This window comes from Scyliorhinus canicula, chromosome 2 (genome assembly GCF_902713615.1).
Source record: "Scyliorhinus canicula chromosome 2, sScyCan1.1, whole genome shotgun sequence".
Lineage (NCBI taxonomy): Eukaryota > Metazoa > Chordata > Chondrichthyes > Carcharhiniformes > Scyliorhinidae > Scyliorhinus > Scyliorhinus canicula.
In genome coordinates this window covers 159,978,879-159,998,125 of record NC_052147.1, presented here as the reverse complement: position 1 = coordinate 159,998,125, position 19,247 = coordinate 159,978,879, and the positions used below count along the sequence as shown (strand labels likewise).

At 41.7% G+C, this 19,247-nt stretch overlaps 1 protein-coding gene across 1 annotated transcript in view; it reads right to left on the bottom strand.

The window, feature by feature from the left end:
- vps8 (VPS8 subunit of CORVET complex) overlaps positions 1-19,247 on the bottom strand; it is a 787,508-nt gene that overhangs the window by 554,110 nt on the left and 214,151 nt on the right. The window contains 5 exon segments of the mRNA XM_038788252.1: positions 306-362; positions 1,169-1,288; positions 4,309-4,380; positions 8,836-8,955; positions 18,753-18,825. Of these exon segments, the coding sequence (XP_038644180.1) occupies positions 306-362; positions 1,169-1,288; positions 4,309-4,380; positions 8,836-8,955; positions 18,753-18,825 (442 nt within the window).

Below are 19,247 nucleotides of genomic sequence, written 5' to 3'. Positions count from 1 at the left end.
TTAAGCCCACGCCTCTTAGCCTTCTTCTGCTTGATTTCACATTTCCCTCAGCATTCCCGAATTTTAAAATTATTTTTTGAGATTAGATAAAGTTTTCCTTGGGAACCCACTTCAGAATTTGGCACAACTGCTCTGGTGCCTATAGTGAATGGCTGGAGTTGTCAGTTCACAGCTGACTATATCTCCACTGAATGGATCTCTGGGAAATCTTGAACCAACATTAGGAGTCAGAAATCAGAACATTGTGTTCTTGCACGTGCACTCAAATCCAATTAAACATCCTCATACATAAACGCTATTTTTACCTGCTGCCGCTCAGCATGTCGAGACTCATCATCAGGACTGCACAGAAATTCAAGAACCTGAATGACACAAAAACATGCATTTTTAGAAGCTGGTAAAACCTGCACTCAATGGAATAGCTGAAAAAATTATTTTAAAACCTTTCTTTTCATCTTCATGAACAGAGCATCACCTCGGTTCAATAAATAAAGTCGAGAGTAATGTTTTGCTTTCACAGCGCCAAATCCCCCCTACCCAATGCCAATCATCCACAACGGGCTTGCAAAGCTGTGGGCTCAGCAATGGAAACTAAAGTGGGAGACACAGAATATTACACATTTACACTTCCCCTTGACAACACAGAATACCAAGCTGACCCAAATGTTGACTACCTTGCAGAAAATACATATTGGTATCTCAGGGTGTTTGACAGGGTAGAAGCTAAGAGGTTGTTTTCCCTTATGGGAAAGTCCACGACCAGAGGGCATGATCTCAGAGTAAGGGGTCCCCCACGTAAGAGAGAGGAGGAGGAATTTCTTCTCTCAGAGGGTAGTGAATCTGTGGAATTATTTACCGCAGAGGGCTGTAGAGGCTGGGTCATTAAGTATGTTCAAGGCTGAGATAGACAGATTTTTAATCAGTAAGGGAATCAAGGATCATGAGGATAAGATGGGAAATGGGAGTTCAGGATTATAATCAGAACAGCCATGATCTCATTGAATGGCGGAGTAGACTCGATGGGCCAGATAGTTTACTTCTGTGCCTACCTCTTATGGTCCTATGGTTTTTTGGCACTCTGGATAGGATAGATAACCCAGGTAAAGAGTTCAGGAGTGCCCGACATTGCAAACAATACTGAATCTCACACATGCTCAGAACAACTTACCTGATCAAAAAGCATCCTGTTGACAAAAAGTGTGTTGTCAGGTTTTGCCAGCTGTCGTGCCAGAAAGGTGAAGAGACACCCGACCTGTGATGGAGTGAAGTCTGAATTCTCCACCATCACCTGCACGAAATAATCAAAAATATAAACCACTTACAACAGAAAGAAATAGCAAATAAAAGAACCATCTGCAGAACTCACAACTGTAATTGAGTCTTCTCACAAAATAACATTCTAGTGGTGACACATCTTATATAAAGGAAAAGAGAGACAAAGGATTGGAGGGTTAAAAAGGCTAAAACAAAGCCTCTAAATATTAGGGGAGAAATGTAGCATCACAACTGTAATATGCACCTTCGCATACAGTTAACTAGTCTCAAAAATTAATTTGAGCGCAAAATATTGCCAAAGAACTTCAGTCTCAATGACAATGAAACTCCAGTCATTGTTATTGTGATTTTAATCTAACTTGACAGGTGTCTTTTGAGTTCTCAGTAAAAGGTTTTGCCAGATATCTTTATGTTGAGCTAAGAAAGCAAACTAGTAGTAGTTTGAAAAAAATGAAAACCTATCTTTTTTCAGTACACGATAATTTCTTCATGAACGTGTTAGCTCAGAGTGAAAAGGTTTTCAAAAATACTCGAAAAAGCACTTTACAGCCTTCTGGTCTTAATATCGAGTTCAACAATTTCAGACCATGAACACTCTCTTCCATTCGGATCATTTGCTTTAAAATAAATTCCCAAACCCCTCCCCCAACAAGGCCAGTCTGTAATTTTCTCTTTTGTTTTGCTTTCAGGGAGCATTGTTCTGCTATTAATACATTCTGCCTTTCGTGCCTTAATGCAATTATTAGCACCTTCTTTCGTCTTTTGCACTACCATGAACACTCACTTTGTCCTATGTCTATAATGTCCTTGTTAAATCTCTCCGAAACTCCCAGGTTCATGCACAACCTCAGCTCGAAGACATTAGATGCTAGCCGAGACTCCTGGCTGTTGGATTGACCTCACAGACTGTTAAATGTAAAACCTGCCTCTCTGACTGTTGGGTGTAAACTGCCACTCTGCTTCTGAAGATGTTGGGAATTATATACCATTTGTCCAGACACCTGCATCTCGTTACTTTTAAAATCACATCTCATTATGTGTTTTGAATGCTGGCTACCTCTGTCGTTAGACTGATTTTTACTTGTTGCTGGGCAGACAAAAAAAAAATTACACTGTACCCAGAGTGCCTGAAACAGATTGAGCGAAAAGCTAGCAAAGAAAATGAGATGTTGGGCAAGATAAACAGGTATTGAGTACAAAAGCTGGAAAGTTCCACTGAACCTTTATAAATGTCTGGTTCGGGCATACATGTTCAGTTCAGATGACTGCCCTTTAAGTAAGATGTGAGATTGCTTGAACAAAGAACAATACAGCACAGGAACAGGCCCTTCGGCCCTCCAAGCCTGCGCCGACCATGGTATCTGCCTAAACTAAAACCTTATGCACAGGGTCCTGCTTGTATATTCCCGTATTTCCCTTTCTTTGATTTTGCTGTTCTTGTGTTGAACCACGGATGATTAATGGACATGTCACTTTAAGGAAAGCAGCTGTGTCTTTAATTCAAGCAGGAGAATCCAGAAGTTATTGGGGAGAGCATCCTGCCAATCTGGACTGGATTAAACAGGAGTGACAGACTTTTAGGTACCAGGGAGAGGGTGCAGAGGAGATTTACCAAGCATGAAGGATAGCAGCAAAGTTAGATTGGAGAGTGGGGTTGCCTTACAATAAAAGAGATTGATGGGAGAAGTGTACAAGGTTATGAGAATTGGGTAAGGTAGAAAAAGAAAAGTTATTCCGAATACCAGAAGCACTGGGCGTCACAAATTTAAGGTTTTGGCGAAGAGGTGGTTGTGAGGAAGAACTTTTTGATTTTACACAGAAAGTGGCAAGAGCTGGAAAATGTTGCTTATGAGAGCGGGTAAAGCTGACATAACAACCCCTAACTTCTTCAAAGTGGATTGTCACACTCAACAGACCTATGCACACTGGGATTTACAAAGCTCCCGTCTCACGCAATCTTCCAGAGTCAGGCTGACAAGACAGGAGCAGGAAAGAGTGCCCCTGGCTGCAGTGGAGTAACTGAGTCACGGAGAGGAGGGATCAGTCCACTGGGGAAAGAGCTCTCTGCAGTGAGAAGATATTTTCTTTCCCCTCTAACTCTTTCAGAGAACTGTCAGAGTAAAACTGGCAGAACCATCCTAAGTTAGTGATTTCAATGGCTAGTGGAGGATGATTCCCAGTCCAGCGCAATTGTCCAGAGGAAGTTGGCGCTTTTGGCCAATTGGCAGGTAAACCCTTATGTAGCAACTTTCAAAAGGGATTCCCCAGTGCATCATTGGGGTACCCCCTAAATGTGACGCTGCGGAACCGAGAAGTCATGTGCCAATGAATCATTTCAAAAGGAAATTGGATGGACACGTGAAGAAAATAAACCTCAAGCATTACAGGTAAACAGCAGGGGAATGAGACGGACTGGATTGCTTAACAGAGAACTGGCATGGACATCATGGTCTGAATAGCCTCCTCCTTTTGTGCTGTAATGACTAATTATCCTGATGCACAGAAGACTTCTGCTGTCTTGACATGCTCACACTGCGACATCCAGAGAATTGCATGCTCACAGCAAAAGGCTGCAAAAGTTATCAACTGCAAACCAAAGTGTTTGCGAGAGGATCACACCTTCAAATAAAATTTTAAGAAAACAATATTCAAGGAGGCAAAAATCATTTATTGCAAAAATATGAACACGCTTATCCTTACTGCAGTAGATATCTTATTTACATGTTAGAAATTTTAGTCAGAGGCAAAAAGGACAGTTTAAAGGTTATGATTGACAGAGAGGGAAACTGATGTGGCGAAGAGGAGATTTTCACAGTAACTTCATTGCAGTGTAAGCCTACTTGCGGCAATAAAGATTATTATTATGAGGCACCGGATCACCTTTCGTCTTTATTTGAAGCTTTTTGTGTAAAATAATTTTGCAGCAATTCCTGTTCCCGTCCACTATTTCCAGAGTGATGAAGTTTAAGATAATTTTATTAATAAATAACCAAATTTTGAGGAAGCTGTGCAGCAATTTTGTCAAAATCTTACCGTGAGCAAGATGTCCACAATCCTCTGCTGATGTTCCACCGCTTGTTTATCATTTCTGAAGTCTTCAAATGTCTTTATAAAACAAGAAACCTCATTTAGCATTCAGACACACATTAAATTTGTGAAGATTCTTGACAGAAGAAATCAGAGAAAAGTAAGCTTTCCTTCATTTTGATTACTCTGCTTCAAGAGTTTATCTTTATGTCTTAATCTTTTTTAGCTTGGTTGTCAATTGTCTGAGTGGCGGACATGCCCAGCTACCAACACTGCTCTATAATTGACAGAACAAAAACCATAAAATTGCAAAGATAGGTTATTCCAGCTTTTCAAATCGAATGAACCAAACCATTATTGCTTCCATATTTGGGGGAAAGTTAAATGGCAACAACTTCACTCTGCTTTCAAATAAAATTGGAAAGCAGTTGATCTGCCCCAGAATAACTTGCATATTTGATTTCAAAGTGAAATCACTATGGGGCCCCTCAAGAATAGCCATTATTTCCAACAATCTGAGCCTCCTGTGTTTTTATTTGCAGGTTAAGTAATTTATTTTTTAATATTAGATCCCAAATGCATATTTGTGCTAATTTGTAAATGTGTAACATGTAGTTGCTTGTGATGCCAATCCAATTCAGATCGTTTGAAGCACATTATCATGCCTTTAACAGAATCAAATGCAAATCGGTACGTCAACAAATGACACTTTGTTGAATTTAACAGCTTCATACTTTGAAAGTTTAGAGAATTGTTTCTTTAATAAAAAGTCTTAACATTTAGAAATAATCCTGAATACGCATCCAAATGTTAACATTACCAGGTTAAAAAATTGTGGTTTATAACACGGTGAATAAAATAAGCCGATGGTTCAATTTGTGACATCATTCAAGTGAAAAGCTTGCTGGAAAAGAGAACACCATCATAATCATGGCTATGTTTCAGGCTATCTAAAAACTAAAGCAGCTTCACATTTCACACTGGCCTCATCTCATTTTAGGATTTTTCTGGGTATCTTTGGAAGTACATCAGATCATGGCACAAACTGAGAAATCAATACAAAAAACATTCAGGAAAGGTGGATAAGGCAAGGTTCGGCTGATATTGGCCAAACAGTGAAAATGACTTAAAGAACTTAGCTAAAAATAATTGGGAGCCTTGTAGTACATCTGTAGGTCATGCTGTCATACGGTTGGATACTGGAGAGCACAGCTGCAAACATCCAAATGCATAAGATGTACAGCATACTTACTGCAGTAACAGCCATCACTGAATCTTAGAAAGTATCCAAGACAGACTGAAAATTTGTAACACTTTATCACAAGCTAAAGGACATCCCAAAGCACCTTACACCGCCAATTCAGATTGTATTCTCATCAGTGGCTGTCAATGCAGACACCAGCTGTCAGTGGATTATATGGTTGGATTCTTGACAACATTTATAAGTTGATTGATAGCTATGTTGGTTTAATTTTTATTAAGAAACAATCAATCACTTTTTGCATACTATTAAGCACGTGGCATAATTTCATGCTTGTATGTTTAATAAAGCAATGGGGCACAAAATAAGTTTCAAACATTTTCAGTCCCTTGTAACATCTTAATTCACTCTATTTTTCTAAATTAGCATTCTGTCATATTAGCATCTACACAACAATATGTGCTTAGGCATAATTACACTGGTACAATTAGCAAGATGTTTGGCATTTAGTCAACAGAGGAGCACTGACTGCAGTCAAAGTGAAACTAATCTCCAGTCTCTGTTTAAAAGCTATACACAACTTCATGCTCCAGTCTTTGCATAAAAATTATGTACTTGGCAACTATTAAGGGAAAGGATTTCTAAACAAAAAGTAAACATAGAAAGCTAAACAATGAATTACAATGAAATTGAGACGTACAAAACTATTGCTTACAAAGCACTGCAAAAAATATTCTGCCTTAAATTGACCCTGCATACAGTACTCTCTGGGGAAGAGTTCCAAATATTCACTGTCATCGGGGGGGGGAACTAAAATGGGAGACCCCTTATTTGTAAACTGTCCCTCGTTCTAGTCTCTCCCAAAGGGGAAGCATCCTTTGAGCATTCACTCTGTCAAGTCCCCTCAGGATCTAGCATGTTGCAATAAGGTCACCTCTAAACCTCAACGGATAATGGGCCCAACCGCCCAACCTTTCCCCATAAGATAACACTCCCAGCAGAGATATTAGTCAGTCAACCTTCTCTGAACTGCTACTGTTTCATTTATATCCATTCTTAAATAAGGAGACCAAAGCTGTACACGGAGCTCCAGTTGGCTAGGTCAGCATTTGTTATCCATCCCTAATTGCCCTTGGGAAGGTGACGGAAACTGTTTTCTTGAGCCCCTGCAGTCCATGTGGTGTGTACCCATTGTGCTGTTAGGGTGGCAGTTCCAGGATTTTGACCCTACAGCAGTAAAGGGACGGTAATATATTTCCAAGTCAGGATGGCAAGTGACTTGAGGAGGGGGGGGGGGGGGGCTGATATCAGTGATTGGAGGGGGGAAGTCTTTACTAGCGAGAAGGAGGGGGTTCTGTAGCACTATTCTGAGATAAGTGGTCACCCCAATCTCGGAGGATCCAGCCTCGCTGACACATTCGAGTCGCACAATCTCATGATCACTGCAAATAAGCTATGGCTCCAAAAAAATGACAGTGTCCGAGATGATCACCATTGAAATAGTGCCGAACAGCTGGTGTGCACCAATTATCGTGCCCAAAATTACACTTGTCAATTTTTGGGAAAATTCCGCTCGTTAATCAAAAAGCTAGATCTTGCCCTTTCAGGAGCGAAACTAGAAAATCTTTCTACACACAAAGAGTGGGAGCAGCTTTGAACGTTCTTCAACAAATGGCAACTGATTTCAGATTATTTAGCAATTTGATTAGGGATTGATTTGCTTTATGTGTGTGTCACAGAGAATCACAGAATCACATAATTTACAGTGCAGAAGGAGGCCATTCGACCCATTGAGTCTGCACCGGCCCTTTGAAAAAGCACCCTACCTAAGCCCACACCTCCACCCTATCCCCACACTTCCACCCTATCCCCATAACCCCACTTTAGCTTACCTTTTTTGGACACTCAGGGCAATTTAGCATAATCAATCCACCTACCCTTGCACATCTTTGGACTGTGGGAGGAAGCCGGAGCTCCCAGAGGAAACCCACGCAGAAACGGGGAGAACGTGCAAACTCCGCACAGACAGTGACCCAAGCCGGGAATTGAATCTGGGACCCTGGCCATGTGAAGTCATTGTGCTAACCACTATGCTACCATGCTGCCCTGTCCATGCTGTTTCAATGTAATACTCAAAAGCTGTATTATTCAGTTTAACTAGGAGGATGCGACGATGGCTCAACAAACAAACTCTTGCAATTCGCTTCTTCAACTCACATCAGACAACCCTTCAGGAACTGCCTGCCTGACAAATCTGCCAGGAAACAAAACCAGTGGCTCCTTTCAATCCTTTCATCACACGTTGACAAGAGACACCAGTGATTGCTCTCTCTTGGGGAACTTAGATATCTCTGTGCTTCCAGACTGGAACGTGAACGAGAGTTTCCTCAATGCTGGAACAACACTAATACTGCAGGTTACTCCCCAAACAATAATCCTCTCTATTAGAAATCCCATAGACCAAACCCTGAAATCTGAAGGGAAAACAGGAGCTCATTTTTATTGAACAAGTGTTTTAACACTGATCTGAATGAGCTCCTCTGATTGGAAACCACTTTCACCAACTGAACAATACATACAATATATAATCTAGAAATAGCAATAAACATTATAAAAATAATGGCTCTATGCAGAGCAAAACGAGTCAAGAAAAGTTGAATCCAGTAATGAGTTAGCTGGGGAGGAATTGAGGGACTGCAACTGGTCTGATTGCAACTGGCTACAGAGAGTTAAAATCAAAAAAGGCGATCACTATTTAGTAGCATGTGGAGAATGTCTGTCCTGTGCTGGGGAGGTCCAGCCACACAACGTTTACTCGCCAGTGTGCACACAACATTGAGTTTGGCTGTATTAGTGTCCATGATTTTAAAAAATCCTCCTGGGCCTTGGGCCTAGGCTCATAAATTTACAAAGGCTTCTCTTACCAAATAATAGTGAATTGCTAATACCCATAAGCAACATAAGCCATGACACATCGAAGGAGAGGACAAAATTGTGGGGGAATAAAATTAGTGTAAACAGCTCATCTTCTTCACATCAATTAATCTGTTATAAACCTCTACAAATCAGTAGTTCAATTTAATTAAGGACACCTCGTATAGAATTCCACAGCCTCGCCCGCTGGTGAGAATTTCCAGTCCCGATGGTGAGATTTTCTAGTCCTGCCAATGTCAATGGACTTCTGAACGCTCGACATATTTTCTGTCCCCATTCCTACCGCGACTGTCGTAACATTCCATCCAATTTTAATTTTTGCACACTTGTCTGTCTAGTGAACTACCCGTGAGGGCAATAAATAATGACTGAGACAGGCAAAAATAAAAACATCTCACCAGTGCCAATACATTGAGGAATTCTCGAGTGTCAAAGTGAAGCAGTGTTCTAATCTGAGGGTACAACTCTTCATCAGAAGCTACTTCGGTGGAGTGCAAGCGGATCAGAAATTCGAAGACCTGTATATTCAAACCAAAATCACAAATGAGGAAACAAACTATCAAAGTTGGTGTAAATTAGCATCATTGTAAAGCTGCACTTTCATGCAGATGCTACACATTCTCAATCAAAGGTTTCAGAACGTTTACTGGATCCTGGGCGAGTACGAGGTCAATTCCAGCCCCACAGGCCCTGGAATCCCAACACAAGCAAATTAACCTATTATGTGTATAAAGTTTATGAGATCTTTGGCCCAATGACTTGCAGCCACCAGATTTGTAATTGAAATATAACAACTGTTGATTTACAACAAAAACAAAGAGAAGACATGCAATACTTCAAATAGAATAACAGTGAGCTCATCTCTTCCCCCCCCCCCCCCCCAACCCCCAGTTTTACTGTCCCACCCTATACCCAAACACACACAAGACAAACACACCCACAAGGAGGGGGAAGAGTAAAAATAATAAGAAATGGAAGATGGGTATCCTGGCTTCCGATGTTGAAGTCATTGCACCGGCAGGCTGTCCTCTCGGGACATAGAGTGATTGGAACCACAGGTTAGATCGCTAACTAAGATCTTCTGGCAGTAGCATTCAGTCAGAACTTCCAGCTATAAGATTCCCTCACAGTCTCAGGCCTGTGTAATTCTTATTTGTGTCCAGCTCCACTAGAATGACTGCCAACCTTTCTGAGATAAGAACAGAGTTAACCACACAAGATTTTAAAAGAGTTTTTAAACTACTCTGCTTTCAGCTGGTGGCTTGCTGGATTTCCCCCTCAAACCCAGTTCTCAGCCTGGGTTTTACTCTTGCTTGGTTTCCAGACTCACTGGAATGTCCTCCAGCTTTACCATGGAGAAAAAGAGTCTTCAACCGGGAGTTTGAGAGAGGTTTACTCTTTCAGGGAGAGAGAAAAACACACAAGCACCTCCTTCAGGTCTGAGTTCAATACAACTAAAACTGGAAACAGTCTCACAGAGGAAGGAAGATTCCAAAGAAAAACCTGACCAATCAGCACAATCTGTCGATAAGGCCAGCAATCTGAAAGTCTATTGGCCGCCAGCCAAGTCCATCAAGAAGTGTCATCATTGATATCAAACAAAACAGCATAACCTGCTGGAGGTTCTTCTTTTAAAATTATAGGCGAAGTCCATCTTAAAGGCTCATTAACAGTCGAGGTACAAAAATTGAAATAGCAAAATAAGAGACAGACAAGGACTAACAGGAGGATCCTTACTGAACACAGAATTCCCATCCAAAAATAGAACAGGGCATATTTTACATAAAGCCCAAGCTAATGGCTTATCTATTACCATTCTAGATGAAGTATTGATTACTTAGTAAATTTTGCACCACATTGCCAAACACAGCACCAAAAATAGCTAATTTTCCTGCTCACTATATACAGCCTTAGTTCAGTTTCGGTAGCAGTGGTGAAATTAGGCGATTCTAAATCACCTTGGGTAAAAGGTATGTAACCGCTCTGGCGTGTTGCTAAACAGCTATCACAGTTACTAATTATTATTTGCTAGCATGACCATTTTTGTGCCCTAAAACCTGAAATTATAATCAATTATTTTAGCAGTCAGAAGTTGCACCATTTTGTGTCCACCATTTCTTACAGGAAGGACATTACATTTACTGCCTGTGAGGCCAATCCAATCCCAAAGCAGGATGAAGTGCCCCAGTTAGTAAGCAGTACTCAAATCTCATTCCTGATGCTGGAAACTAATGCATGTTAATTGTATATCAATTGTACTTAATTATATTCAGGTGGAGAGCCTTCATTGTGGTTTCATTTGAGCATATGTAGAGGCATGGTGATGTGGTTGGGTTAGGAGGTGTAATGTTTCACTCAGTAAATACTTGTAAGACTGAGCAAAGATTAGTTCTTGTACAATCTATCACCAACTGGCTTTCCAAGATTAAAATACATGTTCTTTTTATGTCAGCTGACTGATTTCACCCATTACTCTGAAGAAGACACTCAAATAAAATGCGGCATTAAATAGAACGTGAAACCAAGGGATGCCAGAAGATTGAATAGGAAAAATAAGTCCAAGGCTTTTTCTCAAAGTCATATTGCAGTTAATTTTGAAAATACAGACCAGCTAACAAGTATTGTTGCTGAACGAATTTGATTAAAAATCATATCCTTTGAAGCCAAGTATACTACACACAGCTTGAAGCCTTGGAGAGAGATCTTACAAACTAATTATCACAGTAATCCTCGAAAAGCTAAAAAATATGGTTAAATAGGTTGTAACCAACAGCCAGGTTGAAGTCTTAAGAATGGGAGAAAAATAAAGATAACAAAGTGACAAAGAAAACAGACATGTTTCCTGCACAGGGAAGGTTTGACCTTAAAAAGATTTCCCTCGAACAATAATTAAAATAACAATATTATCACGCCATCCCCAGCATATTTATAGAAAAAACAGAACATAGTTGAATATAAACCAGCGTTAACAGAAAAACATCAAAGTTTTTATTGATAAAGTTGAAAATAAAACTCTTCAGTAACATAGGCTCGATTTAATATTCAGCGTGCACCTTCCAAATATGCAAACTGAAGATAAAGGAGCTTCTGATTTCACATTTACAAATCACCCATTGAAGCCAGTGCTGAGAACCTGACTCTAGAAATGCATGTAGAATTATGCAGCCAGCAAATCACTTATTTTCTCGAGTAGTCTTCCAACATTTAATTTTTCCACACTGCGCCCTCTTTGAATAGGTTGAGGCAATCTTTATGAAGTTTGAGCAATATCTGTTGACGCACCCATTTTCTATCCCTGAACGACAGTGAGATTCTATTATTACCATTGCCACAACTGCAAAGCACTGAGAAATGGGAGTCATGAATCAGATTCCTCCATTATACTTCAGCATAATAATTTCAATACATTTCTTCACTGAGCTGCTCCAGGAGACGAGCAACTATATCTTGCCAGGAAGTAATGGTTACCACTGAGAAACAAAAGAATTATTTTTTAAAATTCATTCATGGAAAGTGGCTGTCACTGCCTCGGCCAGTATTTATCGCCCAATCCTAATTGCCCTCGGGCAGCATGGTAGCACAAGTGGATAGCACTGTGGCTTCACAGCTCCAGGGTCCCAGGTTCGATTCCCCACTGGGTCACTGTCTGTGCGGAGTCTGCACGTTCTCCCCATGTCTGCGTGGGTTTCCTCCGGGTGCTCCGGTTTCCTCCCACAGTCCAAAGATGTGCAGGTTAGGTGGATTGCCCATGATAAATTGCCTTTAGTGACCAAAAAGGTTAGGAGGGTTATTGGGTTCTGGGGATAGGGTAGAAGTGAGGGCTTAAGTGGGTCGGTGCAGACTTGATGGGTGGAATGGCCTCCTTCTGCACTGTATGTTCTATGTTCTCTGAGAAGGTAGCGGTGAGCTGCCCTCTTGATCCGCTGTAGTTCATCATAATCATCACAATCCTTTCAGTCAGTCTACCTATTTATTGAGATTGCCAAGAGAAAGGATGTTATCTCCTAACTGTCAGTGTGTTTTGGGGCAATGGCTTTTCCAGAGGCATGTTATGTAAGATACAGATTTCACAGGGACTGCATTGCAACAAGGTTTAAATATTTACAACAACCTTCTGAAGTTCAAAGTCTGTAGCTATTTCAGTCACATGTTGGACAATTACTATTGAGAGTGTACCCCATTTCCTACAAGTATACAGTATAGCTAACAGAGGCAAAATGGGGCAGATGGGATCTTTCTGAGCCGTAGGATTCTATTTGAATGAATGACGCTTCCATAATTGGTGAGCCAGCAAACACCGGGTTTCAGCAACCTCTTCAATTAATGATAAATTTCTGAATGCAAGTGATCAAAAATATCACAGTGGACAGGATTGTCCAATGTAAAGGTTTTTGACAAACCTATTTCTTAGAAGTCATCAGTTAATCAACATGGTGCCAATGAGGGCACCACGGTGGTGCAGTGGGTTAGCCCGGCTGCCTCACGGCGCCGAGGTCCCAGGTTCGATCCCGGCTCTGGGTCACTGTCCGTGTGGAGTTTGCACATTCTCCCCGTGTTTGCATGGGTTTCACCCCCACAACCCAAAAATGAGCAGGCTAGGTCGATTGGCCACACTAAATTGCCCCTTAATGAAAAAAAACATGGTGCCAATTGTAGCCATCTAAAATGGCCACCTGTAAAGGACCCATGGGAAATGTGGAACACAGACTCTCTGTATTGTGCAAAGAAGCCAGACCCGATTGAAACATGTATCCATTAAGAGTCAATCACCATTTCCCCCAGGACAATAGAGTTTGAATCAACGAGATACAACAGTAGCAGACTAACCGGCGCCACTTCCCCTTATTTGGAAAGGCCTACGTGCCTATGACAATGGTGGCTAGGACCCGCCCAGCCACCAAGGTAGCCACCCCCTAATTTGCCAGGATCAATGAGGGTGATTGAAACTCTATTGATCTATTGGATCTGGAGTTAGGACCACCCCAAAGGGGACGGAAGCCCAGGGGGATAAGAAAAACTGCAAAAGGACGGACTCTTTTGGGCCAGCCTGTGTGCGACCAACTGTAGCACATCAACTAGCCAAGTTCAAGGACATGCGATCGCTACCTGAAGGACGAGTCCAGCCGAGACGAACCTGAAGATTTCCAACCGACCCATGTGGACACAGATAAAGGCCTTATCTCGCACAGAGCCGGTTATCCCGAAGTTAAGTAAAGGTCCTCTTAGTTATTAGGTCTAGTTTAGTGCGTAGTCGCGTGCGTTATTGCATATAGTAATAAGTCTTGTGTTATTCATAAACTGCCTTTGAACTAATACACTAGTTGTGTCGTCATTCGGTCAATATAAGAAACAGCTTGTGGTTCACATCAAAATATAGAAATCAACAAAATGCATCTTCCCGAAAATGTAAGAGACACAGCTTTCAAAGGTAAAAAGAAAATGTATGATCCATGATGTGACCAATCGCACTTGTTTGCAATCAGTATTGAGGGGGAAGCCACTTGAACATTTTGAAATGAACTAGGCAAATCCACCCTTTTCTCCCATGCAGCTGGTGGCCAATGTCCATCCCAATACCATTTCTTTACAATCCCAGGAACGTGCTTTCAATAAGCAGCCAAAAGTTTGTCATTGTCTGCCCACACCTCATAATGTGGTCCTGGACAGTATTGTGATCCCGGACCAGATTCCAACAGTGGCTAGGAAACTGGACAAAAACCGGAATATGGTATGTTAACTTTGTAAGACTGAGGTCGCTCAAGGAATGGTGACACAAAGAAATAGGGATATGGTATATTAAAACAAACTTTGTTACTAATACAGTATTAAAATCTTTATTATACCAGAAAACGACTTAAAAAGCCTGTTAAAAAGTACTCAATACAGTGAATACAATATCCTTAATTACTATCTTTATTCCCACTTAAACAACAAAATAAAAAAACCTCAGCTCTCAATCCACTTTAACTACCAATGGCACAGAGGAATACTTGTTTTACAGAGATGTTCTTTGGGAAAGAAAGATCTTTCGCCTGTCAGACCCATACAGAAACTCTGGCTGTATGTCTTTAGAAGCTGTTTCTCAGCTTGTTTCAGCTCCCTCTTGTTCTCAGGCAGACCTGAACTGCTTTCTTAAAACGTCTGATACCATAGCCCCACCCAGCAATGACATCATCCTACCAAGCTCAATACTAATTAACTCCCCAGGGAATCCCCTTAAGCAAAGCAAAATTCCATGAACCCAAGCTTTTTTACAATGCTTTAGTTGCACCACTGGCTTCCAACCCAAGATTCTTTTAAAACAGGACTGCAGCAGTCAAACACACACAAACCCAGGCTTTTAACCCTTACTGCACCAAATATCTCCAATACAATATATTTAAAATTTCTATGTTCATCACAACACTTGCACTTCTGGAGTACGAAGCAATTATTGAAATGTACGACTCTGTATTAACCTGGGAGGCCAGTCCATTGTGGTGGCACAGTGGTTAGTACTGGTGCCTCACAGTTCCAGGGACACAGGTTCTATTCCAGCCTTGCCTGCGTGGAGTTTCCATGTTCTCCCCATATCTGTGAGTTTCCTCCAGGTGCTCCGGCTTCCTCCCACAGTCCAAAGATGTGCATGTCAGGTGGATCGGCCATACTAAATTGCCCCTTGGTGTCCAGGGATATGCAGGTTAGGGAGATTGGCCATTTGTAAGGGTCCTTTTTAGTTTCTTTCCTGTTTATTCCTTTATTTACCCTTCTTGTATTTTTGCTGTTACATTTTTGATCCATGTATGATTTATGGATGTGTGCCTTTAAGGCTGCCTAGATCTTTAATTCAGCAAGAAGGAAGCAGTGGTCTGTGCCTTTAATTCAAACAGAAGATTCCAGAAGGCTGTGCAGTTTTAGGCTGGTGGTCCAGATTGGCCAATATCAGTGATGACTCGATTTGATTCATTTGGCTGGAGGCCAATGAATTGGCTCAAAGTGATGTGCTCTGTCCGGTAACAAGTGATGATTGGATCTAATCCCCCGAGAATGTTTGCATAGTCAAGCGGTTCCAGTTTGGTTTCGGATGGTCTGGATGGAGGATTCTAACTAACTTTCTCCAAAAAGATCCAACTAATCCTCTCCAGAAATCTCCTGTGGGGCTGACTCTCTCTGCAGGAAGTCTGGGTTCATTCCCTTGAGACTGCAACGGCTGGAAGTCAAACAGCGAACTGGAAGCAAGATTTGATATGAAATAAAAGGTTTCTCCAAGAAAGTACAGGCATGAAGGGCCAGTTTCATTGGAACTAAAAAGTGTGTCTCCAGAAAGCCCACTGCCTGTGATTACTGAATGAATGACTCTACAAAGAAGACGACTACCAGCTATAAACCAAAGACTTTAATCAGTGAGTATGCGGTGAAGATAACGTGCTAAACAACCACCATTGGAAGCAAAGTCTCTCATCTTTAGACCTTCATCCTTATTATTTTTACCCCTTTCCACTCACCTGTGTCTGTCTGTCTTGGGTGTATGAGTAGAGGATGGGACAGTTAAAGTAGGTAGTAGTTATTAGCTTGTTGTTATCCAGTTGTATTTACTGCATAAATTATGATAGTTCTTGGTATAAATAAACAGTACTTGTGTTTCAAGTTACAAACCTGGTGACTGTAATTATTGAGCAGCCATATTTAAATTCTTTTAAAATATTTTTATTCTCCTCCTTTTTCACATTTTCTCCCAAATTTTCACCCACCAACAATAAACAATAAGCAGTAACAAACATAATGTCAATCCCCATACCAACAACAACAATCCCATCCTCCCACGAATCCCCAAACAACTGCCCGCATGTTAACATAAACAAATAACAAAAAGGAATCAGGAATCACCCATAGTCACCATTAACACGCACAGTACCCTTACCCCCAACCCTCCCACCCTCCAACCACCCCCCAGCTAATGTTTGATGTTTTCCAATTCTTGAAAGCGCATAATGAATAATGCCCATGAATTGTAGAACACCTCCATCCTTGCACTCAGTTCAAACTTAACCTTCTCAAGAGTCAAGAATTCCACATTGGGAATTTTTAAAAGAATTATTGGTTAATTCACTTGTGTTGGGACTGCGAAGCGCATGGGGCTCGAATTGACCACGCACCTGCCCAGGGTGGTGTAACGCATGCTAAATTGCCATTTTGTGTCCAGGGATGTGCAGATTAGGTTACGCCGATAGGGTGGGTGGGCAGAGGAGTGGGACTCGGTAGAGTGCTCTTTCTGAGGGTCGGTGCAGACTCGATGGGTCGACTGGCCTTCTTTTGCACTGTAGGGTCTCTATGAATTTGTGCATATTCACATCTAGTACTCAGCTGAAAAACTGCCTGGGAAGCACTTTTAAATTTGAATCCCAAGTCTCAATTACATGGAGAAGTTGGGAACAGGGCAGTCACCTTCTCAGAGTAGCAAACAGAAAAAAGAGACAGTAAGAAGTTTTACAACACCAGGTTAAAGTTCAACAGGTTTATTTGGAATCACGAGCTTTCGGAGAGTAGCTGCTTCATCAGGTGAGTGAAGAGATAGGTTACACCATCACAGCATATATAGACAAAACCAATGGTGCAAGATGATATTTTGAAAGCGAGTCTTTGCAGGTAACTAAGTCTTTAGAGGTCCAGACGGTGCGATTGGAGAATCATAGAATCTACAGTGCAGAAGGAGGCCATTTGGCCCATCGAGTCTGCACCGGCCCTTACAAAGAGCACCCCACTCAAGCCCACGTCTCTACCCTATCCCTGTAACCCAATAACCCTCACTTAACCTTTTTTTGGACACTAAGGGCAATTTAGCATGGCCAATCCACCTAACCCACACATCTTTGGACTGTGGGAGGAAAACGGAGCACTCAGAGGAATCCCACGCAGACACAGGGAGAACATGCAGACTCCGCACAGACCGTGACCCAAGTCGAGAATCGAACCTGGGACCTTGGAGCTGTGAAGCACCTTGTGCTAACTACAATGCTACCATGAGAATATGCTACTAGAGAGGGATAATCACAGGTTAAAGAGGTGTGAATTGTCTCAAACCAGGACAGTTGGTAGGATTTCACAAGCCCAGGCCAACGGTGGGGGGGTGAATGTAGTGAGACAGGAATCCAAGGTCCCAGCTGACGACGTACTAACACGTGCGAAACTTGGCTATCAGTTCCTGCTCGGTGATTCGGCGTTGTCCCGAGTACTAAAGGCCATCTTGGAGAAAGTTTACCCGAAGATCGGAGGCTGAATGCCCTTGACTGCTGAAGTGTTCCCTAACTGGGAGGGAACATTCCTGCCTGGTAATTGTCACGTGATGTCCGTTGATCCGTTGTCGCGGAGTCTGCATGGTGTCACCAATGTACCACGCCTCGAGACATCCTTTCCTGCAGCGTATGAGGTAGACAAGGTTGGCTGTGTCACATAAGTATGTACCTCGTGGGTGTTGTTCTCAGGTGTAATAGAGGTATCCTCGTCGATGGCCTGGTACGTTTTGCAGAGGTTTCCATGGCAGGGTTGTGTTGTGTCATGGTCGCTGTTCTCCTGAAGGCTGGGTAGTTTGCTGCAAACAATGGTCTGTTGGAGGTTGAACGGTTGTATGAAGGCAAATAGTGGGGGTGTGGGGATGGCCTTGGCAAGATGCTCATCCATGATGTGTTGAAGACTGCGAAGATGATGTCATAGTTTCTCCGCTCCAGGGAAGTACTGGACTTTTTGTCCTGTGTTTGTCTTGAGGAGGTAGGTGCAGTTTTTTTAGCTGTGGCGCGTTGGAACTGTCGATCGATGAGTCGAACGCCATATCCAGTTCTTATGAGGGTGCCTTTCAGCGTCTATAGATGTCTATCACGTCCCTCCTTGTCTGAGCAGATCCTGTCTATATAAAGGGCTTGTCCATAGGGGATGGCTTCTTTAATGTGTTTAGGGAGGAAGATGGACAAGTGGAGGAAAATGACACTTTGATTCCAAATAAACATGAAGGACTTTAACCTGTTGTTGTAAGACTTCTTACTGTGCCCACCCCAGTCCAACACTAGCACCTCCACATCAGAGAAAGTGCACTTTCAAATCTATCCACGAGCGCATCAGAGAGCAGCAATTTTTCAAACCTCTAAACCGCTGAGGTTATGCAAGGGAGGCAAAACATACAAAAATAAATGATGGGTGGGGGTGTTGGTGGAAAACATGGATTTAATGATGGCAATAATGAAGAACAATGCCTGAAATAATTTGAAGCCTGTGTACATGATCGGGGGTAAAGGATAATCCTTCTGATGTATGACAATGACATCTTGCTGAAAAATGTACTCACTTGATGTTTCACCAATGAGACAAGGTCTTCTGGAATATTACCTAGAGGGTAGGCTCGTCCAGCCAGACAGCAGCTAACAAAGGAAAAGACGACCAATTATTCTAGGACTCATACTGTTTATCAAACTTAGAGACATTTTTTAATGTAGAGCAATTATATGTCACTAGTTAATAGCAACAACTTTACAAATTTCTTAATATTAACAAAAGACCAGATTTATAAAAACCAGCAACTATACATCTACCAGCAAAATCAATGAAACAGAATTAGCTATTCAAAGTCATTCATTACAATTATTTCCTGCTATTTCTGTTGGCCTGGATTCTCAAGGAATTAAATTTTGAATTTCACAGCAAGCATCCCTGGAGGGAATTCATAGCAGCATCAAAGATCACCTTTTTCACGATTTTGTTTCCATTTGCTAATATTGGAGATAGAAAAAATGGCTGTTTGTACAGCATTCAGCCTGTTAGTTAATGGAGAATCTGTCCATAT